Genomic DNA, 26,796 nt, shown 5'->3' with positions numbered 1-26,796 from the left:
CATATTTATTCTTTTACTTATATTATCTTGAAATAGATTAAAACCTAAATTTCATTTTAAATGGATCAGTATGGCAACAGCGTCAATTGATGTCAGGCACTTGTATTGAATCATTGTGTAGTTAATTTTAAATACCCTTTCTTGATTTTTTATAGTTTTTCATATAATTTAATCTTATGGCTTTATTTGTAATAGCAGTGCTAAAACTTCACTCAAGTTCTATAATTTGTTAATCGAATTTCTTGCTTGAAAATATGATTCTGTAGCAAAACTAATTTACAATGAATTTATTTTTCCTAATTGAGGGAAACATCGATTTGTAAACAATAAGAGAAGTATGGCCCAGGAACCTGTAATATTAAATATATATGACATGGTAAGTCTGTGTAATTCTCAAGAATATTTAATTGAGGATTTAAAAGCATGTCAAAAGTTAAGTATGAAAAATACTGTTTTTTCTAAATTTTCAATAAAACAAAAATTAAATTTTTTTAATCAAATTTTGAAATTTATCTCTTAAATGCACTTAATTGCTTCATATTAGCTGTAGTCAATGTTTTTTTCCCTCCAAAATGTTGGTAATGAATATATGCAGTATAAGTATTAAACGCTTTTAATTTAATTAATAAATTTTGCAGCCACATATATTTGTTGAAAAAGGAAGCATATAATCCAACCGCTTTTTTTAGCGTAATGTGTAACTTTAAATTAAATATTGTAATATATTTTTTCAGATACATTTGATAATTGAATTAGTATTTTATATTTATTTTTATCACAAGATAATCTGTGTGTGGCTTTTCGAACACAGGAGCAGGAACAATGTAGGTAGAGATGAAAGATGATATTTAAAACGGCAAGTTACATCTTGCATCTTATATGTAAAATCCCCGTTCCTTCCACATGTGTAAAATGAAGTAAGATAAAATTTTATAAATTCTACTGATTAATGAACTTGAAACCGCAAAGTTTTTCATATTTCATGACTGACTTATTTTATTAGCAAAAGAATAACCAAATAGAAAATTTAACAATAAATGTGAAGAGTAGCCACGCACTTCAAGCACTAACCTAAGCAAAATTTTATTACACCATGTTTCATAAAAAGCACCTGTTTTTGAAAATAGCCTCTCGGTATATAAACTGCTAGCTAGGGAAGAAATATACTTAACCATTTTGTATACTTTAGAATAATTACCTGTATTCATTACCCACCAACTGTATAATCATATTTCTTGTTTTGTAATTGGCAGAATCAAGTATGTATTTTAATACTGAATAAAAATGAATTGGGGATTTGGTTGCACATCTTGTGTGTTTATAGACTACTTCTGTAAAACAATTCCCTGAGGATTTATGGCTAGTTTTATCATAATATCCGTAAATTATTTTATTACTTTGGGATTTTAATTCTGGTAACGATGAGCTTCTATTCTAAAATAATTTTGACCAGGAATTTCTTTTTTTCATCAGTGAGAATAATCTGTTAAAGCCATGCCATGCATTTTTAGTTCAGAAACATGTTGGCTTCTTTTCCTATGCCTAAAAAACAAGAAGCAGAAAAAAGGTACTTATATATTGCATCTCATACAACTAAATAAAATATCCAAAATTAAAATAAAAAATTAATAAATAGTAAACTTTACTAAAAAAACTGCCATAAAATTAAAATAGTTTATAACATAATAGAGAACATTTCTATTTTGGAATACATGAGACATCATGTGATTTGATGAAATAAGATTTTAAATATTGACAGGCAGTGCTATTTTGCATTCCATAAGTGTTCTGTAGATAGTACAACATCCATAGTTTAGATCAACAAAATAATTTACTGTGAAATGTTCATATCTGGCTGCTCACAAATTGGGAGATTTTTATCTACTCTGGCTTTTTGCTCTATTATGCCATTAATATTTGAGTAAAAAAATTGGGAACAGCAACAAGGAAATGTTCTTCAGGACAATCCACGTAAAAAAATAAATTTGGGGAGAGGGAAAGTGGCATACATTATTTCTGTGTGTGAAATAAGCTATCATCAGCTTTTACTGTTTTGTTGCATCTACTGATTTTAACTTTTGGATGAGATAGCAAAGAATTGGCACATACTTCTCATGTATTTATTCAAATCAGCATTATGTTGAATCATTGGAAGCTATAATTTGTGAAACTTGACAGCCGTTCACTTTTGATAACCATCAGTAAATTAATCATATAGCAGTAACAAAAGGAATGCAGGATTCAGCAAACTATGTATTAGGGCATGTTTCTTCCTGGCATGAGCATAGGTCATTTCACTTTTGAGTCATTTTAGTTTTATGGGATGGTTATTAAAATACTATCTTTCGGTACTTTTCCGTTTCGCCGGCACAAATCTTGCCAAGCAGTCTTTATTGGCAACAACACACAATACACACATAAAAAATGTTAACAGATGTGAGTTGTAAGAAATTTTTATTTTAAAGGCATAAACATTTTAATATTGTGTAAAATTTTGGGTGCTTTTCCGTTTTGCCGACGCAGTTGGTAAAGTTACCAGTAATGGTACAACTGATGCCACCACGTTGGTAACCTTTTATGCCTCATTTTCAAAACAAGTCGTAGCCATTTATTATAAGATTGATTGTTTCTTTCAATACTGGCATACAATTACATAAAATTTTTACCAGATAGTTCAATTGTATGCCGTAAGGCCATTCGCAGGAATTAAATCAGTTAGGATGCAATCACACCACTCACCTGAAGGTAAAAATATAGGAAAGGCAAAGTCAAGGGTCATCAGTTCTAATGAGAATGCACTAGCAAAGTAAAGCACTGCGATTCTACATAATTTCTGAGTAAGCTATTCCTATGAATTGAAATAATTCTTGCATTTAAACTTGTATTCCAAATTAAGATTTAACTTGAAATTAATGTAGATAATTATTGAGAAAATTAGATTTTTGTAGTGTAGTTTACGTGAGATGAGATCACTTGGAATCACGTGATATGAACCGGCCAATCAGGATGTTGAACTGTGAAACCATAGTAAATTCTTAAATTAATGTCTTTTTACAAATTTATTGTCTTTATTTAATGGCTTTTCACAAAATTTTAAACAATATTAAAATGCTTATGCCTTCAAAATACAAAATTCTTAGAACTAACATTTGTTAGTGTTTTTTATGTGTATACTGTATGTTGTCGCCAATAAAGTCTGCTTGGCGAGATTTGCGCCGGCGAAACGGAAAAGTAATAAGTTTTGTAAAAAGACGATAAATTTGCAAAAAGACATTAATTTAAGAATTTATTATGCTTTCATGGTAAAACATCCTGATTCGCCGTTTCATATCACGTGATTCCATCTCACGTAAACTACACTCTAAAAATCTAATTCTCTCAGTAATTATCTACATAAATTTCAAATTAAATCTTAATTTGGAATGCAAGTTTAAATGCAAGAATTATTTCAATTCGTAGTAACAGCTTATTCAGAAATTATGTAAAACGCAGTGCTTTACTTAGCTAGTGCATTCCCATTAGAACTGATGAATTTAACCCTTGACTTTGCCTTTTCGGTATTTTTGCCTTTAGGTGAGCAGTGTGATTGCATCCTAATTGACTTTATTACCTTGAATGGTCTTAGGGCATAAAATTGAACTATCTGTTAAAAATGCTGTGTAATTGTATGCCAGCATTGAAAGAAACAATCAATCTGATAAGAAATAGCTGTGACTTGTTTTTAAAAATGAGGTGTAATAGGTTCCTAGCGAGGATATTCCGTTTGGCATTGGTTGTATCATTTTTGGCGACTTTATCACTTGCGCCGGCAAAAGGGAAAAGTACCTCTCTTTCTTTAGCACTTATGTATTAGTGCAATTACCTTGGCATAGTTTGGCAATTTTTTGGTTGATAACTTAAAATTGCAAAAATATATTTCACACATGCATGTTATAAGGGACATAGTTTTAGAAAAATGGTTAATAAAACTACTTACAAATAGGTTTTTGTTGCTTTGTTCTGCTGCAGATTTCTTAATACTTATGTTAAGAATAGATTCAAAACAATTGTTTCCTTTAGAGGCCTGTTCTGGACATCATATAAATTCTGCTAAATACGATTTCAGGTTATGTCTGGGTCCTTCTTGTTGCGCCATTTTGCAGGTCACCACATTCTTTCTATGTTTTGCATATGTACACCAGTACAGGGATCAACAAATTTATTAACCATTCTGTGCATCAATTCAGCTTCTGCCAGTTCTTGAGTTTTATATCTGGACTATCAAAGAGAATAGATGATACTTCGTTGATGTTTCCGTTTATTTTCTGTATTGATGCAGCTGCATTTCTGTAAGGAACTGTAACTAAAAAAGTTTCATTTTCTAGAGGATTCTTCCCAGAATCCATTTCAGAAAGAAACACGTCCAGCATTCTGCTTTTACTTCGTAAATAGACTTTTATCTGTTTTAGTGATTTGATTGTTTCCAGCAATCTTTTTTTGACTTCTTCAAAGACCAAGAATGCCAATCTCTTGAATATAATTATTCCAGTCTGTCACTATCTCAGTTTATCAGTCAAGCATTTCTAACTTTCGAAGCAGAATTTATGATTGGTTAATTTTTTACTTCAGCGGTATATAATATTATATAATATATATTATATTATATAATATTATAAGCGGTATATTATATTATATAATATTATATATATATAATATCTGACTATTTTATTGCAAGGTAGAGAACTATTCTTGAACCAGTTTCTTGTTTGAATACCTACATGTTGAATACGCTTTTACAAATTGCATTTCCAAGAAAGTTGTTTTCCAAAACACAGTGTCATCAGACGCAGATCTGATCATTCACATCGTTATGGAAAAATATTATATTTCTGAAAAAAGTTTACCTCACTTTCTTCATTTGCAGCCATGTGCATGTTTAAAAATTCAGTTAAGACCAAAAATATTGTGATTTGCTTTTATAACTTCTATTACAGAAAAAGCTGCACATACAGAAATGGTAATATTGGTTGTTCAAAACTTGTAGATATGATTACCTGAAGAACTGTTATACGCATGGTTGCCAGAGTTTGGCAGCTTCTATAAGATTGGTGCTAATACATAAATATTGGTTAACCCATGAGTCCAGGCATTTTTTTTTTAGGTGAAAATTTTACATAAAAAATAAATTGTTTTGGCAGTTTTTTTTTAGGTGAAAATTTTACATAAAAAATAAATTGTTTTGGCAGTGTGTTTTATGTTATTTGTTAGAGAATTATATGCTTTACAAAATAGTGTGTTTAGTTTTTTTTTTTTTTTTATGCTGATATACTTTTTGTTCTTTTCATGTCACTAAAGCAAAGTGTCAAGTAGATAAAAAAGAACATTTTTGATACCTTTTGCTTTTTGCATTTAATTTGTGAAGTGTATGTCAAAGAAGCATTGTATCTTAGGACAGCTGAAAATTGTTTCAAGTTGTTCAGAGACTGATTTCTACCACTGAGACATTAAATAGCTTGTTGAACATTAGGAAGAAGTTATAAAGACCAACAGAGAATACATTATTGATTGATTTGTAGTTAAATTCCCGGTACTTTTCCGTTTCGCCGGCGCAAATCTCGCCAAGCAGACTTTATTGGCGACAACATACAGTATACACATAAAAAATATTTAAAAAATGTTAGTTCTAAGAATTATTTTTAAAAAAGAAGGCATAAACATTTTAATATCGCTTAAAATTTTATAAAAAGCCAATAAATAAAGACAACAAATTTGTAAAAAGACATTAATTTAAGAATTTACTATGCTTTCATGGTTCAACATCCTGATTCGCCGGTTCATATCACGTGACCCCAAGCGATCTCATGTCACGTAAACTACTCTACAAAAATCTAATGCTCTCAGTAATTATCTACATTAATTTCATGTTAAATCTTAATTTGGAATGCAAGAAATATTTCAATTTCGTACGAATAACTTACTCAGAAATTATGTAAAACTGCAGTGCTTTACTTCGCTAATGCATTCTCATTAGAATTGATGAATTTAACCCTTGACATTACCTTTTCTATATTTTCGGCTTCGGGTAAACGCTGTGATTGCATCCTAATTGACTTAATTACCGAAAATTGCCTTAGACATAAAACTGAACTATCTGATAAAAATTCTATGTAATGATATGGCCAGTATTGAAAGAAACAATCAATCTGATAAGAAAAAGCTGCGACTTGTTTTGAAAATGAGGTGTAAAAGGTTACCAGCGAGAACATTCCGTTTGGCATCGGTTGTACCATTATTGGCGACTTTATTGCTTGCGCCGGCAAAACGGAAAAGTACCAAATTCCCATTTATTTTTGTGGAAACCTAAATTAAAAATAAAAAAAAAAAAAAAAAAAAATATGGGCTAATCCAGTACATAAGTAAATTAATCATATGACAGTAGCAAAGGGAATGGAGAAAACATTTGGACACCTGTTTCTTCCTGGCATGAGTGATGGCTCTTTTGAGTCACAGTTTAATTTCATAGGATGGTTATTTGAATATTATCTTTCTTTATGAAGGTTTTTCTTGAAGAAGTAGAAAGCTGCTTACTTCTTCTCTTGGCAAATTTCAGGTCATAAAAATCCATTTCATCACATAAAATCCAGTAAAAGAAAACTGTGATTAGATGAAAAACATATCCACTAAATACATGTTTATAAAATTAGTTACTGCAAATAAAGAAGCTAAATCAAATTAACAACACTTGGCACCAAGATTGGATTGAAAATACAGTAAATCCTGTTTTAAATGATCATCCATTATACCAGGTGTTTTAAATTAGCAAAATTAAAGAAAAATTTTCAGAGATTGTCACCATGAGAGGGTTCATTATAGTTGTTACCGAAAAATGTCTATTCAATTTAATCATAGCAAAATGCTTATTTATTTTTAATGTGTCTTTTATTGTGTTAGGATCAGAGTATTTACAACACTTATAATTTATTTTGTAAGTTTACTATTTTACATAAAATTTGATTGAAATTACTATTTTACATAAAATTTGATTGAAATAAACTGTGCATCCAGTAATCAGATAGTCAAATATTCAGCATAAAATTGAGCCAGATATTTGCTATCCATTACCCAGGATTTGCACTGTGCTTAAGAATCCTTAAGTTTCTTGGAATCGATTTTTGGTCTTTAAAAATCCTTAATTGCAGCCAAAACTGGTAGAGCGTCCTTAATTTTAATCACCTGAAATTTCTGCCTGTTTTTTATGGCTGCCATTTTGAGTGTGAATTAGCATTTTGGAGGAAAATTTTTAGCGATTCACTGACAAAATGTGGTTGAATGGGTTCATGGGTTATAATTTGTTCCTATTTCTAATACAAATGGTGGAATACCCAAGTTTCTGGTCAAGAAGTGAAATATGAGCATTTCGAAATTATTTCATTTTTTCTAATGAAGAGCTCTTAAACAACTTTTCGCTTTTGGAGATGTGAATTCTTTTATTAGACCATTCTAAATTTGACGACTTATCAACATTTTGATGATTTTAAGATCAGTTTCTATAGAAAATTTTTAATTCAAAGATCGGGGAATTTTTCAATGTTTTTTTAAACATTATAACATTGACAAATTTTATTAAAATAATGGTAATATATTGAAATTATATTTGAAAAATAACATTAAAAGAAAGCATTTTTATTTTTCCCTTGTCATATTATAAAATGATATTACTCTCCATTGGCCACTTATTATACAATATTTTGAATCTGAAAAATAAGCGAGGTAGTAAATGCTACAAAGCACAGTTTATGAAACAATTCTTAGTGAAAGCAAAATAGCTATGTAATTAATTAAAAATGTCTTCTTTTTAATTTTTTTCATGGTAAGAGTTTGTCCCATAATTTTTAGAATATGCATCGGTTTTTTATAAATTTAATTTTACAGTCTTTTCCTTTTTTTTTTTTTTTTTTTTTAAGTATTTCTGGCTTTTTGGGATTACAGAGTTGGTAGGGGTAATTTTTACTTTAGGATTTTAGACATTAGAGAGTTTAGAAGGATTTGAAGGCAAGATTTATAAACCCACAACTTTAGAAAATTTCAGAAAAACGTCTTCGTGGTATTAACATGTAATGGATTTATTTTACAGAAAGTTTGTGATGAATTTTTTACTTTTTGGAGAATTTTTGGAAGAACAATGAAAACATAATATTTAAATGTTTTATTTCTGATACTAGAAGTCTTTTTTTTTTTTTTTTTTTTTTTTTTAACATGTTTATCTTTCATTTGTTTTCTCAACTTTTCACTAGACACAAGCATGGAAAATGTCAAAAATGCTTCTAATCTTATCAGATGGACAGGCATTTGTAGAAAGTTTCTGTTTATTATTATTCCTGTTTATAAAGAAATTGAAATCTGACAATTTAAAAGATTCATCTTATATGTCTCAATGTGTCATATGCACTAGGCATTTTCCCACTTGATGCAATCTATGTGAATCCTAAATTCTGTTATATAATGCCTTCCTAAATTCTGCTATTGATGCCTGTTTTAAATTCTAAAAGTTTTGCCATGTCTAGATTTTTGATACGAAATGAACCTGCAATCTTATTAATAGCTTAAATCGCATTGTCACAAATAAATGGAACCTGAAAGGGAAACTTTTGAAAGAACTCTATCTGTGGGGCATTGAAAGGATGATCCTTTACAGCTCCCCATTTGGATGACTGCGCAGTAAGGGTTCATCAGAAGCTACTCCAAATTCAACGCATCACCCTTCTCAAGATCACTAAGTGTTTCACTACCACATCTACAGTAGCTCTTCAAATCCTAGCATGGGTTCTCCCTTTAGACCTCAAAGCAGAGATTGAATGTGGCACTTACAGGGTAGTTCATTTTAAGGACCCCCATTCATAGACCAGTGCTCCTTAGAACCACAATGCAACTATACTCCCATCCACCCAACTCTCACAAAAGATCTAAAATGACTTAAACATCTACTAAAAGGACAGGACTTAGAAGTCTTTTCTGATAGCTCTAAAGTTTCAGAGCAAGTAGGTGCAGCCTATGTTGCTTTCCTTAACAATACAGAAATTCCCTTAGCACGATTCAGACTTAGCGACCACACCTCAGTTTTCCAGGCTGAGTCCTTCGCTTTAAAGAAGGCAACTGTCTGGGCGGGCAACACCAATTTTCCATCCATCAACCTCTACGTTAACAGCATAAGCGTCCTACAGGCCTTAAGCAAGAACAGCATGCAAACCTTCCACATCTTCTGATTAAAAGAAATGCTTATTACCCTGTCTTCTTCCAGACAAGTGTCTCTATGCTAGGTATGTAGTCATCAAGGTATCCAACATAACAAAAGGGTCGACTCTTTAGCTAAAGAAGCTACAAATCACACTTCCATCAACTCGGATATCTCACTGTCCATAGTCACTGGCAAACACAAGATCTTCTGCACCTTCATGTCCATTTGGCAGCTCACTGGGGCGACTCGGACACCGGTCGACACACCTATTCAGTCTTTCCCATGGTTTCCACCAAGAGGCTCAAAACAGACTTCTATCTACAACAGTCAATTCACAAATAACGGAAGATTTTAGGCGTATCTCGGCAGGTTTTGCCATCAAAACGTCAAATGCGCCTGCGGTTCCTCAGCTTGTTCAGCAGATGTCTCACATTACATCTACAACTGTCCACTCACTTCTCCCATCAGAGCCTCCCTTCCTCAGCTCCAGGGATCACATAGCCTCAAAGACCTTCTTCAGGATTACTACAGACAATGAGGCATCAGAACCATCATAAAGTATGTCTATTCTAAGATAAACATAATCATAACAGATAACCAGGTCTAGGTACCTGACGAAGGCAGCAAGCCTTCATTCATGTATATATGTAAATATTAATTCAGAAGTCAAACAACAAAAATCAGCATTATATTTTTAAAATTTTCACAGGACTAGTTTTGATGGTTTTACCGAACCACCATCCTCAGCTGCAAAACTGAGGAAATAATGATTAGATAAGATAAGAAAGTCTGGACAAAAATAAGCAAGTGGCGCCATCTGTTGGGGAAACCGAAGGCCTTTAAAGAAATTATGTTTTAGTTCTGGTTTCACCAACAGATGGCGCTACTTGCTTATTCTTGTCCATGCTTTCTTATCTTATCTAATCATTATTTCCTATCTTGTTCATTTGCAGTTTTGCAGCTGAGGATGGTGGTTCGGTAAAACCATCTAAACTAGTCCTGTGAAAATTTTGAAAATATAACGCTGATTTTTGTTGTTTGACTTCTGAATTAGTATTTATTCGGCGTGTTATTGTGTCTTAACATGTAAATATCTCTAAACTAACTAACCCTTTTTGCTAATCTCGTACTAACATACACAAAACATTGCAAGTTGGAGCACCCAACAAAAGTAATACACTAATGTTAAATCTTTTTATTAATAATAAGGCTGAAAAGATAAACAACCAAATAAAGGTTGCTGGTGCAACAATCAGGATAACATGACTGACCTGTAATGCCCATTGAGAGGTGAAGCAGGTGGAATAATAATAAATAAATGTCTAGATTTTTGTAACTTGACATGTCATTAAATTAAAAAAAATTCTGCCACACTGTCTCTGTAACCAGTCATTTCATATTTATTCTGAATATTCTTATTACTAAAGAAATAAAATTAGCAGCTTTTTTTATACATTCCAAATGCATTTAGTTTTTTAGAATAGCAGAAATCTTTAATTAAATCCAAAATGGAAAGGAAATGTATTGAAGAAAGAAACTGAATACATAAAGAGAAAAACTATTCTTCAAAAATATGTGTAGTTATTTATTATGTAAATTAACCAGTTTATAATTTCAGGCTTTACTATAACTTCTGCTTTCTTTTTCCTCACCAGAATGCAAAACATTTGGATAGTTTTTAAACTGAGGTTTTTGGAATGTAAGATGATGTGTTTCTGGCCATCGCTTGCATGCTGCATTGGTTCCTGCCAGCTCTGATAATTTGTAATTATTCGTCTTTGAGTTTGTTACGACAATAGAGTTACTGAACGAGCTTATAGTAAAATTAAATTGTATAGTCTTTAAACTACTAGTCTTCATTTTTAGTTTGAATTTAATTGTTTATGTTTAATTACATCACCACAAGCTGTAGTTGATTTTGCTAGCATAAGAATATGCCTTTATGTTCTAAATTCTTTTTAAATAAAAAGAAGTTTATTTAAACCTTTATCTGATTTTGTAATTACTTTCAGATGTAGCAATGATTTGCTTCACATCTCTCAGGAATTTTGGACTATTTAACTTTTACCAGATCAAGTGAAACCTCATGTTGAGAGATTGATAGGTTAGGAAATGAAGCATGCAGAAACTAGCAGGAACACTGGTTTCTGCATTGCACTGGTTTCTGCATTGAAACAAATTTCTAACTGTTAGAAAAGCTGTTTAAAAAGAAGGAAATGGATATAAATTAGCCAAAATGTTTGGGAAGACATCAAATTAAAATGCCATGTAAATATTTTGTTGAGTGTTGTTGTTAAATATAATAAATATTTTGTGACGTTTAATGTGTAATTATCCTAATATGGTTTAAGAATCAATGTCATAAATTAAAAGTATTTTAAACTGTGATTTTAATAGTGCTTTTGGTACTCTTATGTTATCAGGACTGGTTTCAGAAATGTATATATGTAAGCATGTCTTTATGCATGTATATGAGTATATATGTGTGTGTGCACACATACATACTTAAAAGAAAAAAAGAATCATAGTTAATAGATTTAAGTGTCTACTTTTATAAATATATGCATATACACACACATTTCTGAATCTGTTCCTGATAACAGAAGAGTACCGTGCTTTTTTAAAAATTAATAAAATTTAATAGTGGCCATGTAAATCTATAATAACTAAGACTACCTAAATACTTAATTTTTTGTTACTAACTGGTCACCCTTAAAAGTTATCTCTCCATATTAAAGTGAATTATTGCCTTTCATTAATCCTTACCATGGTTACAAGATACCGTACAAAAATGTAAAACTTATTCTTTCCATCTAGTGAGACCTAAAACAAAACAACTTATCACCTCTGGTACTTGAGTGGCTTACTAGAACCTTTAAATATGTTAACAAGATTACAACCCCAGAAACTGTACACAAAGCTATGACACTAACTGCATTAGGCAGACAGAGCACAACTAACTTTAAAAACCTGCAAGCTGTGCCTGCATCAGGCTTTCTGGTTTGTTCTGATCAGCAGGTCTCTCTCTAGGCAAGTACCAGCAGTGGCAACGGCCAGGCTTCTGTTACAAATCATGCTGAGTATGATTTTACTTTTCATTTTAAACCTATACTGTTTGACATAAAATCTACCTATTTACTAAACCTTTGAGCAAGTATGTGACAAAATGAGACATAAAAGAAAAAATCAACATAAAGCTGTTAGTAAAACATAAATAAAATGTCACTAATCTTCTTTCAAATATATCCATCTACTATAAGTATAAAATATTTAATGCTACTTGATAAATTTTAAGTTGATTTTATTCTCAAATTTGTTTTATAATTAGATTTATTAAATTATGTTTACCAATAATGCTTCCTACTTACAGGTCTAATTTATTCTTAGGATCATATTGCAGAAGTTCAGGCATAATATTTTTAACTGAATAGCGATAACATTTTCTGATAAGAACGTATCAGCAAATGAATAATATTTTCTGATAGGTCCTCAATTTTTTTCATTAATGGTCCTTAAAAGCCCTTAAATGTACTTAATTTCAATGTGCAGAAATGTATATGAATCTTGATTATCTTTTGCATCCTTAATATTAATAATATTTTGCACTGTGGTAGTTTTTGTGTGGTGATCTGATTTGGTAACTTTTCGTATGTACATTTAGTTCAATATTTAATACTTTCAATGCTTTTTTCCTCCTAGTATTGGATAAATAGTTATACATCTCCATTTGGAATTGGAGTTTTTCATTCAGGTGTACAAGTTTATGAATCAGGTAAATTGAAATGTAAAATTTATTTCTTTGAATTTTAATCTTATATCTAATGTATTTAATTTAAAGTAATTTATTAATTTTTATTCTTTAAATGTCATTAATAAAATCTTTTTCATACTTTTTGCAGTTTACTAATGTTTTACAACTTAAATTTTTAGATAAATTTTCACAAAGTAGCAGCAATAATAATAATAATAATAATAAATATGTGGAAAATACAAAAAAAAGTATGTGTATGTATTCATAATTCAAATTGTCCAGTTTAATCAAAACACCTATAAAATGCTGAATGATTTCTTTTAATCTTTTTGCAGTGTTGTATACTATGAGAATTAAATATCAAAATAACGTTGTGGTATATATAGTGATATATAACTGTAAAATGTTTCCCGCATTTTAATCATTGGAATACTTGCATGTATGTATTAATTATGAATCATGTACAGAATGTTCTTTTATTAATAAATTAAATTTTGGACTAAAATATGTTGTTTTCATTGTTTCTGTATCTTAACAGTAGCTTTTAATTGATTTTAGTTTATTTAATAATGCCTTTAATTCTGCTAATCCTATGTATGTTAAACCACTACTATTTGAATGGATAAAAATAACCCAGCTATTTGAGATTTTTAATGTTGTTCTCATGATAAATATAAGATTCATCTCTTTAGAAAAACTTACACAAAAGTTACTGTTATTTAAGATACTTGTGTCTGTTAAGTTATGATGTAAATAGCCAATCCTGCTTGCGATTAAATCCTCTGAAGCTTATATTTTAATAGTGAGTATATATACAGAGATGTTAAAATTAAGCATAGGATACATTTTCACATGTAACATTACCCAGCAGTGGTACAAAGCATACTGCATTATCTAGCTGTAAGACTGTCAGCCGGATGACTAATGATGTCTAAGAATGGAATGCAAAGGACCTTTATTTAAAAATGGGCTCTTATCACAGAAACATCAATGTGACAGGTGACAGGCAAGTAAATGCAGTCTTCAGGAGAATTTGTGATCACTTTTGGCTGCACTACAATATTTAATTGATCTATTCCTGCCTGATATGAAATTAATAGATTTCATGAGACATTACGGCACCAATCACATCTTTTTGTAGTGCAAATCACCGCTGTGGATTCATTGGTGGTGGCATGCTGCCAAGGCTCTACCGAGAAGGTCCCACATATATTCAAGTGGATTTAGGCCATGTGGACCAATCCATGTATCTGCACTCTACAACAGCCCATTGACAATCACTATACAAGGAATGCAGTGTTATTGTCTACTAAAAGGAACCTGGAACCTACAACATTACTGAAAAGATACATGTGATGAAAGTACAGTAGTAATTACTAGAGACTGTAACTTCCTTGGGAGATGTGAAGTTCTCTACAGCCAATTTTGAACAGTGCTAGAGGGTAATTACATGTCTCCTGCTCTTTCCAAGTTTTAATTGTTCACAGTCACTGGTAAAACTAAATTTTTGAATTCCCAATCTTTGAAGGAAGAGACCAGTGCCATTTAGCAGATGCTCACTAATAATGGGCAAAAGTTTTGGTCCTATTACTTTTCATTAATGGAGGGTTCACTTATATATTGATGAAAGTAATATAAATTTTAAAGATTGAAGGGATGAAGTAAAATCTTTATATTATTCTTTTTCTTCCCCTCCAGTATAAAATATATGATCTATTAACTATGCAATCTAATATAAATACAGAACTAAATAATATTCTTTACACTGCATAATGATTAAATACTTTAAATATTTAATCTTATCTCTATTATATGTATGTAAAATTCCCTTTTTCTGCTGGTCTTTTATTTTCTTAGTTTTAAGAGCACATTGATTTGGCAGTTATAAAATTTGTATGTATCTTGATTTGTTTTTTTAGAATTTGCTTATGGAGGACACCCTTTCAATACTTCTGGAATTTTTGAAATTCTTCCAAGAGATGCTGCAGATTTAGGAGATCATTTCAGATTCAAGTATGTTAGTGCTTGATGTAGATATGAATTTATAAATATTTAGCTTCTATTTAAATGTTTTCATAGTCTTCTTGAATGATGTTAACTTATATCTTAGGAAATTATGCATCTTTTCATATTTATTCACTCTGTTTAAATATCTAGACTTAACTATAAGGGGCTATCAAAAAGTTCTAACTCAAGTGCTGTATGTTAAAGATAAAAAAAAAAAAAAAAAAAAAAAAAAAAAAAAAAAAAAAGGTATCAGTCGAGGCAGTTCTGTACATATGAAGGCAAGTTTAAAATATATGTTTTGAATTATGAATATCCTGTGAGTGTTTTGTTTATCAAGTATTCAAAAATGCATTGTTGATAAATAAATATGGGTTAATTCAAGACTAGGTAATATCTATTTCAAATTATTTGTCAACAGTTTTGGAGATAGAACAACATACCCTTAAACTTTATGGAAAATATTATGACCATAATCACACAGTAGCCAGCTTCTTAAAGTAAATTTTCAGCTATCAAATTCTTCACTTGTACTATAGGTCTGTGCTTTTTCAATAAGAGTTTTTGTACATTATCAGGAAAAGTATGAAAATAATAATGCATTTGGAAGTCTGCAGTTGTGAAATAAGAATAGTACATTTTAAAAACTTTTCAGTAGGCTGCAGAAGATTTTGAGGGCCGTATGTTGCTTGTGTGCTTCCAATTAAAAAATATTCTTTTAAACTCATTGTATTATTTTTATAATAAAAATAAGAATTAGAGATGAATAATTCTAATAATAATTTCATCACCAGTTGCAGTTCTTATCATTGTTAAAAAAAATAATAATTGGAGCTGTTGTAAATGGAAGAATTAGTAGTCATTCTGCCCCGGTCCCCGCCCCCTAAAAAAGAATTGAGGAAAAAATGAAGGAGTAACTACTGCAGCCATAACCTCATTGATTTTTTCATAGAAATAATTAACAATATCTCCTCCATAAAGCATGTAAAGTTGTTTGTAGATCACCAGTTTTATTTCTTACCAGCTATGAGTTATTTTGCATATTAAACATGCATTCCATAATTTATATTTCCAATAAATATGTATGAATTTCTGTTCTTGTAATTTTAGGGAATCAATTATGATGGGCTATACTGATTTTACGGAGTCTGAAGTAAGGGCTATTATTGAAGAACTAGGGAAAGATTTTAAAGGAGAAAGCTACCACTTAATGAGCAAAAACTGCAATAACTTTTCTGGGAGCTTAACACAGGTACACAAAGTTGTAAAAATATATATATAATACGTGAAATCATCTTTTTATATAAATGGTGAAAGTATGTTTGCTAAGTTTAACATAATGTTATATTAAGTTTTGTATTTTTATTTTTGATATTTTGTATAAAAACATCATGCAGATTATTTCACTGCAAGCTAAAATCTTTTACTCATTCTACCAGATTTATTCTATAAATTTTAAGCGGATAACAATGTGTTTTATACAGTTTATTTTCCAATACAACCAGAGTAAAGTACAAGAGTTCTGATTTGTTTTATTGTAGTCGTATATTTGATATGTTTCTCATTTTCATTGCAATGTATTTTATAGTATTATATATAATACAGTACAAAGTCGGTAATCCGGACTCATTGGGACTTTGGTGATTCCGGATTAGGGGTTTTTCCAAATTATAGATCATCAATTTAAATCTAGTAAGATGGCATAGAGAAATTGTACAATTAAAAATATGAAACCGTAATTTATGAAATAAAGAGCAATTAAGATCTAAAGGGTATAAAAAAAGCTAAATATTTATTTGTTTACTTTAGTAAACATTTCTATCAATGTAAGTAGTTTAAGTTGCTTCGTTTTTTGTGCTAATACTTTCCCTTTAATTCCATAAACAGACATAATTTCTTGTTCAGTTACAAAGTTCCACTGTTCAAGACCTGTAGTTGCTGGTCGAGAATACCGACTAAACTTGCTTGTCACTTTATACTTGTCAATCGACATTTTTTAGTTTTCAATAACGTTCTCTGTTACTTTCTTCACTATCAGAAGCGCGCATGGGTAAATGCTTTACTGGCTTTACGCGCATGCGTAGCGGACGCTTGCATCAAACACGCATGCATAAGTTTGTGGCTTTGAGGTCCAGATTATAGATCATTGCGGATAATGGACGTCAGGATTACGGACTTTGTACTCTATATGTAATGATTTAAATACGTAGGAGGAATCCAGGTACTTTAAATGCTGAGAGTCGTGAGGAAGAAGTTGATACGAAACCCAGTTCAGCCAATTAATCATCTTTATTTCAGGCACTCTAGAATAATTCTTCATAGACAATATACAGTATACTCTTTAATCATAACAATTATGATAATTTCTTATATACACAGGTTAATGTAGAGACAAGCTATTATTGGTTAATCTTAGGTTGCTACATAACATAGAAGGCTCTCAAATTTGGGAGAACAGATGAATATAGGGGGAGAGCACCAAATCTAGAACCATTAATTTTGAAATCGCCGATTATTTTTAAAATAGCTATCGTATTTCCTTATATCTTACATGTATTGGTATTCAAAATTTATGCTTTATAGTTCTTTAATTAATTATGTTGATCAAAATTTTATAATTTACGCTTTTCTTCATTCGCTACTGCTTTAACGCTTTTTCTTTAAAAAGGCTTCTCTGTAGTTATGCCTTTTTCTCCTTGAAAGGGGGGATATGCAAGATATAATAAAATACTATAGCTATGTTAAGAAATAATTGGCAACTTCAAAATTAACTATTCTAGATTTGGTGTTTTCCCCCATAAATTCATCTGTTCTCCCAAATTTGAGATCTTTCCAAATTACATAACTCTGCTTGAAAAAGGTAACTAAAAGTAGAACTAACCAATCATACCTTAGATTCACATATGCACCTATGTAGTATAAATTCTGCTTCGTGAGGAACTAGGTTCCTTTTCTTCCTGATTTCTGCTATACAAACAACTCTGCGCTGCTTATGCTTTCCTGCCTGAAATGATGTAGTATCCCTCAACTATACTATATTCAAACTTACTATATTCAAATATGATTGAAATGTAAATTTGTCTGCCAAAGAGATTGATATGTGTAAAAATAAAAATGTTGATTCTTCAATTTAGGTTTGTTAGCTGCTTCATCAAGCCTTCACTCTCAGCCATCACTGTCTTCGAATGCCAGAAATTAAAGTACCGGCTTCATGACTGTGCACTTAAAATATTACATATACAGTACAAAGTCCATAATCCGGACTCTTCGGGACTTCGCCGATTCCGGATTAGGGGTTTTTCCGGATTATAGATCATCAATTTAAATCTGGTAAGATGGCATGCAGAAATAATACAATTAAAAATATGAAATCGTAATTTAGGAAATAAAGAAAAATTATGGTCTCAAGAGTATCAAAATTTACCAAAAAAAAAAAAGCTTAATATTTATTTGTTTACTTTATTAAACATTTCTTTCAATGTAAGTTGTTTAAGATGCTTCCACAAAAAATTCAAAAAGTTTCTTTTTCTTGTGTGATATATAGTGGACTTTCCAATGGCATACTTCTCACATAATTTTGAGACAGATAGGCCTTTATCCATTTTTGTAGTAATTCCCCTTTTTGTTTAATGGACATCGAAACATGCTTTCGCTTTGTAGATCCTTTGCCAGCTCCAGAATTGGAAACTCTTTTTGACATAATCGAAAGTTCAAGCTTAATTTTTATAAAATTGTTCTAACAGTCTGCAAAAAGTAATAAGCCGGATCCAATTAGAAGATTAAGGAACAGCATAATCTGCAACATTAACTGAAATGCCTTAGATAATTTTAGCCTAGCTTATACCGTCCGTTATACATTAAATGCATTATGCGTTTATGCATGCACATAAAGTTTGTTGCTTTGAGGTCCGGATTATGGACGTCCGGTTTACAGACTTTGTACTGTATATGTTCTTTGCATTAAAACAGTTTATGTAAAAATATGTGTGTGTATATATATGTATGTGTGTGTATATATATACACTGCTCGACATTGAAAATGCAACACCAGGAAGGAGTGGTCAGAAATTTATGCAAATTTTAGAGTAAACGCACGTCACTGAGTTATGCAAATGATGTGAAATGCGCAGCTCTCCGACGCACATGAAATAAGATATAAGGGAAGGAACATGCAGAATGGGCAATATTCGTGTCATTGTTTCTGCCAGATGAATTATCGAAGAAAGTTGGTTTTTCGTCCCAGAGGATACGTGTAATAGGAGAGAATGCCAGGCTGCCGTCAATGAAGGCACTTCCAGCAGATAGACGATTTTATGAGGGGTATGGTGATCAGACTGAGAAGGGTGTGTTGGTCCTTACGTCAAATCGCAGCTGATACCCACATGGATACGAGCACGGTGCATTGGCTATGGCGAACATGGTTGGAACAAGGAAATGTGGGAAGAAGAAGAGGTGCAGGTGCAGCCAGAGTGACGTCAGCACGTGTGGATCAACGCATCCGCCGACAAGCTGTGGTGGTCCTGCAAATCACTTGTACCGCGATTCTGCAGCATGTGCAAGATACCCTGGATGTTCCCATGTTGACCAGAACGATTTCGCATCGATTGGTTGAATGTGGCCTGCACTCACGTTGTCCGTTAAGAAGACTGCCATTGACCCCACAGCATACACACCAACGTTTAGAATGGTGGCGGACTGGAGTGATGTGGATGACAGAATGGCGAAACGTTGTGTTCTCAGATGAGTCATGCTTCTGTTTATTCAGTGACAGTTGCCGCATACGTGTGTGGCGTCGACGTGGAGACAGATCTAATCCTTCTCATGGACAGACCAGTGGTGACAGGATGACTTTACCTAGCCCCATTCCAGTTTAGATTGCAAACTCTGTGGCGACTGAAATCAAGGGTCATCCTTCTTTTTCTTCTATCATTCTCTCATGCAGTGTTACCAGATTATGTGATTTTGTGAAATTTTTGTGACCTCTACCATTTTCTTATGCTACTTTTTATGACTTCAAAATTTTTTTAATATATTGTAAAATACTTTACAATTTTACTTTTTTTAATATATTGTACTGTGTGCCCACCTTGTGTAGACACAGAATTATGTACCTTAATATTGATATTCATGAGTTTAGTGCTCTACAAATTTTGTTTTTAAAACAGTCTCCCCCCCCCACACACACACACTCAGTTCTATGGTGATAACGAATCGAACAAAAGAACTTGCATCTTGCGCGCCATATATTGGGAAACCCAAACAGAGAAAGAAATAAAATTCATCCTCCTGATTATAATATGGCTAAGAATTAAGGAATAGAAATTACTTAAAAATCAAAGCAACTGCATTTTTCCAAATAACGACACAAATAAATTTAGCAGTGAAAGAACAAACAGCTTTCTTAAGTAATCAGAATCTGAAATAAGTCCACCACCCAGAACGGAAAACTCACTGGATTAAGAAATTAACTGCCAACTCGAAAAAAATTAGTATAAAAGCGCTAAGAATCTAAACGTGAGGAAAATCTATGACAAATTAATTTAAAAACAGAAATCTAAATTAAATGAGAATCAATTACAAAAGGAATGGATATTTAATTTGATTAATGTTGGCTTTCAGACAGGTGGATTTTAAAGTCCTTCATTGCATATAGAGACTATTGGATACATTCTGGCATTACTCAAGGCTTGAATCTAGATCTACTGATCACCAGACAGATGCAGTAACCAGAAATATTAGGTAAAAGATATAATTTGATTCTTTGAAAAGTGAGATTTTTTCCTGGGGTGGGAGGGAAATTCTAATAGCAGATTTTGAAGACAACTTTAGACATAACAAATAAGAGAACTATTTCAACTTTTTTTTAAATGATAGTTTTGTAGTTTTTTTCAAAGAACAAGCGATGCAAAAGTAAGAAATTTTTGTAAAATACCCATTTAATGTAGCTGTGAATATGAATGATTTATTTCACTAGTTGAAAAAATAAGTTTAAATATTAAGGAATTATGCAGAAATACTCATCATACAAGAATTAGAATCTTTTGAAATTTCTGAAAAATGAGAATCAGGTAAAATAAGCTTTTTAGGGTCTTTTTTTGTGTCTGGAGACAGATATGTTGTTTTTTATGAAATACAATGTGTATTTTAATAAAAGAAGTTATCTTTATTAAGTCATGATTAATTTTAATTATCAATTCAAATTTTTATAGTAATTTTTCGTATGAAAATTTTGCACTTTATAGATACTTTGTGGCTCTGATATACCATCATGGGTTAATAGGTTAGCTTACTTTAGCTCCTGTGTACCCTTCCTCCAAAGATGTCTACCTCAAGAATGGTTGACTCCAATTGCACTACAAGCTTCTCTGCGAGATAGCATGGATTATCCCAATGGGACAACTCCACATAGATCAAGCCTTTAAAGGAAGCTATATTGCAAGCATGATACTTTCTGTGATTATGATGTGTTCATTGTATGTGTCTTTCAAATGCTTCATCTCCATTTATGTAGAGTTCTAATTTTGTGTTAAATAAAAAATCATTTTATATGCTGTTAATACAACAGTTTCTTTGTTACTTATTTGCCTATTAAATCTCTTTTCACAAATGCTATAATAACCTAACCAGTTCTAGATATAAAACTTTTGTGTCTGTAGTGTATTGAATCAGCTAAAATATGAAAAAGATTACTTTTTTCTCCACCTTGTAGTAAGTTTAAGATTATAATGTAGGATTAGCCTTTTGACAGCCATTTTCCAATGAGCTAAGTTCACAATCCAGTTATGCACCGCAATGTATGCCAAGCGAACACAGCTTGCATTACAAACCTATGACTGACAGATGCTACGCATATTTGGGAAAAAATAATTGCTTTAATCTGCCAAAGGGTTAAGGGCTAGACTATAGTGGTTGCCTGGGTTATTAAGACAATGAGACTCTAAATTTAAAATTTATAAAAAGCATAATAAATTTAAAATGTAGTATATGTTGATGAAATGAAACCTGTTTTTGGTCAAAATGTGCAAAAGTAATAATTGTATTTAACTACACTATATATAGACATCCTTGATGAATGTCTTACAGCACTTTTTTTTTCCGTAAGTCATAAACAATTGTTTCATTGTTGGATCAATCTACAGATGTCATCCGTGTAAAATTTTAAAGGTTGGATTTCAAATCATTGACAGATGATCACTTTTCTTTCAATATCTGAATGAAACCCATGACTCATAAATGTTGAATCAACCAATGTTCTAGCTAACATGCCATATGCTGCCAACTTCTTTCCTTCATCAACATCATGGTAACTCACTGTGTGCCCACCTTGTGATATTCCAGACATTTCACAATCTTCAGTGCAGTTCCATTATTCATGTCAAATTGATCGACTGTGTATTAACTGCTGAGGCAATTCTATACATGGAATAGCTTCATTCACCTTTGTACAATTATCTTTTGTGTCTATATTATAAACTTGATCAGGACAGGAATAATGATTTGTTTATTCTTGTTCTTCCTTAAACGTTCTGCCCACTAGTGACTGAGTGGTAAAATTGTTGGAACACTCGTAGTTCAGACCTGGGTTCGAATCCAGGGGAATGAGCTGGCTGCATGGGCATTTTTATTACAAAACTGTGTTGGTGCAATTTGGTGATTTTTTAACAGCTGAAAAGGTAAAAGTTACTTATCGGGTGCAGTGATAAATGTCGATAGTTGGCAAAATTTTTCTACAAAGAAATTCCCTAACTATCGGCATTTATTGCAAGATGGCAAACATTATAAACATATCAAAAGAAAGCACACTTTATCAATTTAAAATACAAATTTTAACTATTAAATAAGGATTAAATAATACATAAAAAAATTCATACTTTTCAAGAAATCTTCCCCCCCCCTGCTGTTCTCCTGGTATACATTGCAATATGTTTGGGCTTTAAAAAACACCAGATAATATCACAAACTGGTCATCACATACCGGCTGTCTACCGAATGCTTCTCATCAATGTACTATGAGCAATTTTTGCTTCAAAATACTGCATTCTTGCAGAAATTTTACTGCAGTTTTTTCCACTGCTGGTAAATTCCATAAGTGCATGTTTTAAAATTGAGTTTAAGGCAAAAAATATCAAGATTTGTTTATAAAAACCGTTGGAATTTCAAATACAACAATATGAACTCATATAAAAATGGTGTTATTGCATGACAAGGATTCTACGAGCATGGCTACCATTGTCTGGCACCATTCTGAAAATTCAGCATCTTCTGCTAAGGTATTTGCTATAATACACAAGTATCAAATTGGTTTTTATAATTTTCAATACGTACCAGTTACATTTTATTTGTGTCAATATCTTTTAATTTTGAAAAGTCATGTGATTGGCTGAAATTCCATCACGAAAGGGTATTCGGCACTTTTCTCTAAATGAAAAACAAAATATAATAAGAAGGTTACTTAGGCTTGATAAGTTTTGATTTAAAATTCTGAAAAAATTATATTAGTTCAAAATTTTAACATCAAAGCACAAAGCTCTGAAATTAAAATAAGTAGAATTGGTAATTAGTAAAAGGAACTTAATATGTTGCCATAAAAACTGGTGGCAATAGAAGCAGATAGCTTTTTATTTTGTTAGAAAATGACCCGATACAAGTTACAGATATAGCATGAAATATTGGTCAGAGTTCCTTGAAACTAAGGCAAAGAAAGACCTTATCAGAGTGTTTCAACTTCATGCTTATCTAATATTGGCATTAATCATATTGGTAGGTGGCAACTTTTATTTGCAGAAAAAGGTCCAAAGGAAAATACTTAAAATGCTAGTACGAATTTAATTTTTAAAAAGTTCACTCTAAAAAAGTTATAAATTTAAGATAATATACATTATGAAATATATCAAATGTGGAATACATTATGAAATATATGTATGGAATATATTATGAATGTGGAATACATTATGAAATACATGTATGAATATAGAACATGTATGAAATTTGTAAATAAAAATTACATGTTGAATGATCAGAAATGTTTTCCTGGTACGATTCTAAATAAATAAGTTTTTCGGTTAGATGTTAACAAAGCCCACAAATTCTGCAGTTAGTTCAAATAAACACTTTGACTTCAAGCCACTTTTCCGTGTTTAGGATGAACGGCTTTAATATCTTCTAAACATCAGATAATTTTTACCCACTCGATTTTTCGTTGTGGTTTTTTAGTTACAGAAATAAACCTGTAAATTGTTTATTTCTGTAACTGGTTACCGAAACGCAAGCGAGAGCTATGCCCCTAAGCAGAGGTATGTTTCATGGAAAATTTTAAGGGACAATGGCTTATATTAACATTACACAAGGGAAAATGCCTTAATTCAAATCCTATCAAATTATAATTACTCTAGTCTTATTCTCTTGGCTATTGGTGGATCAGCCATAAATGGATGCAATGATATTTTGGTATATGAGTTTTAACAGCTTTTTTTTAGAGTTTGTGTTTGTTCTTAAGTTCATTAATCACTTTCCATGAAACCAACAGATTAAGGTACATTCGCTTGTACAAAGATTTACATATGGGTGACCCCCAACAGTATTTAATTGCTCATTTACCTTTCTGGAGATGGTAGTTACCATCTCCAGAAACCAACAACTGAGAGTTGCCTTGCATGGATCGCTAACACCTGCAAAAACAGACATGCGGTATCCTGCATTAAGACCTGTATTTCTTTATGTTCTCAGAGATGAGACTGATCAGTTAAGGCCACCAGGCACGCTGTAATGTTTCGTGACTAGTAAAGCACCATCTTCAGTTGTATCTAGCCATATTGTATATCGATGTATATTCCTATTAACTTAATATGGTATACTTTTCTTGTATTTTTATATTTTTCTGGCCCTCCTTGGTCGACCTGTGTTATGCCTTTGACGATGAAACGAACCCTCTCCAAGATTTGCCTGCGTAAGCTTTGAAATATTCTCTGATCGGACAACGGCCTCTTGGAAATCGCTCCTGGCGAAGTCTTACCACTTCTGCGGCTTTGCCGTTTGCAGCCTCGTAGTACATAACATGCACATAAGCCTTCTTTCACTTTCGAATATTACTGCATCTCTGGTGACTAATAGCAGCTAAATGAAGGGTTCTGTGAAAAGCGACATTTCATCAGAAAACGTGTATGTAAAAAGAAAGCTTCCATAGACATTCACGTCTCCAGATCGGCATGTGTACAGGAAATTGAGGAATACGGTACAAAATCAAAGAACTTATAGGATTGAATCTTTGGCAAAGCATTTCGTGATAATTTAAACTCTTATTTTCGTAAATTTTGTTACTCAAAATAAATTACCCATTAATTAATCTACTTGTGTGGATCGTTGTTTTGATTTACAATGATACGGAGAGGGGGGAAATGGTATCGCAGAACTTCGAACTCTTGACAAACGGGACATTCGACGGCGACTCGACAACTACACGCCATAACAAAAAAATCGACGCACCAAGAAGGGGTTGTCCGATGGAAACAAAAATTGGTGGATAGAAAGATTATGTACAGAATAGAAAATGACTAAAATTTCAGAACAATTGAATGATTTATTTCAGATTTACATAGTTACAAACTAAATAGCTCAATAAGGTGTTGACCACCTCTAGCCTGGATGCAAGCTGCCACACGGCGTGGCATAGACTGAAAAAGCTCCCGGATGGTCTCTTGCGGTATTTCTTGCCATATTTGCTTCAATTGATTATTACGAACAACTAGGCTAGGTCATCAACATTCCCTGGTAGATACAGTCGCCTTCCCATCATATCCCAGACGTGCTCGATGGGAGAGCTATCTGGCTGGACAAGGACGTGTCTGACAACCTGTAAGACAGCTCATAGGTCTGATCTTCTCATGATTGATAGCGATGAATTAGGCGTTGTGACAGCTGATCTTACAATCACTCTGTCCTTTCAATCTGTTGTGGCCCTAGGTCAATCACTACCATCATGACGCTGAAATCTGTCATTATCCACCCATTCTTGCCAGCATCTTCTAATCATCGTATCGCTTCGACTTATATGACGAGCGATTTTCCAATTTGCCTCTTTCAATCCAATAATATAACCTCTTTCAACTCTGATAGTTGTTCGTAATGAGCTCGAATCCTGCGGCGAGGCATTTTTTCATTCGTTGAAAGGAATCCTAAATCGCAATGCAAAATAAATTTGTAACAACAGTTCAATATCATCTCCTTATATATATCTGCTGGAAGCGCAGTTCCGATGCGTTCGAGATCGCAGTGTTTATTCATTGAACACCAAATTTTAATCATTTGCATATTTGGTAAAAACATTTATGCACACGACATTTCAAAGCAATCGGATGATTCCTTCTTGATGCGTCGATTTTTTTTTTTTTTTTTGTGTGTGTGTGTGTGTGTGTGTGTGTGTGTTATAGAGTGTGTTTCGCGCATATCCAAAAGATACTAATACTGGATCTGCTTCGACAGCTATTTGACACATGCACAAGAACGTATTAAGGCTGCGTCGTGGATACCCCTGTAAACTTGAGCGTTTTTTCCCTCTGCGGTCTGAAGGAGCCACCTTCTGTGAAGAAGCTTTCTTCTTAATATACATATTCTTTGGTTTCATCCATTCCAGAGAAAGCGCCCACTCGCGGCTCATCGTTAGCTTTCCGACCTCACATTGTATGGCTTTTTTTTTTTTTTTTTTTTTTTTTTAAGTTCTCTGACCTTTTATTGTTGTGACCGTAAATTTTGTTTCATTCTGTATATTAAATTTGTCCTTCCATGGGCAGAAGTTGGATCCCATATATTTTATTGATTAATGATAAAAAAA

General features: G+C 32.1%; 1 protein-coding gene across 1 annotated transcript; it reads left to right on the top strand.

Annotated features, from left to right (window-relative positions):
• The first annotated feature begins 88 nt into the window (after nt 1–88).
• Nucleotides 89–21,531, top strand: LOC118189179 (deubiquitinase DESI2-like). The gene is made up of 5 exons (XM_035359738.2): nt 89–376; nt 12,914–12,986; nt 14,885–14,978; nt 16,080–16,221; nt 21,212–21,531. The coding sequence occupies exons 1-5, from the start codon at nt 338–340 to the stop codon at nt 21,389–21,391; spliced, it is 528 nt and encodes a 175-aa protein (XP_035215629.1). The 5' UTR covers nt 89–337; the 3' UTR covers nt 21,392–21,531.
• Nucleotides 21,532–26,796: the final 5,265 nt, after the last annotated feature.

Source organism: Stegodyphus dumicola, chromosome 4 (genome assembly GCF_044657685.1).
Source record: "Stegodyphus dumicola isolate Sdum_Otavi_A_Nest chromosome 4, ASM4465768v1".
NCBI lineage: Eukaryota > Metazoa > Arthropoda > Arachnida > Araneae > Eresidae > Stegodyphus > Stegodyphus dumicola.
The sequence above is the reverse complement of the archived record's forward strand: the minus strand, read 5'-3'. Positions and strand labels throughout refer to the sequence as shown.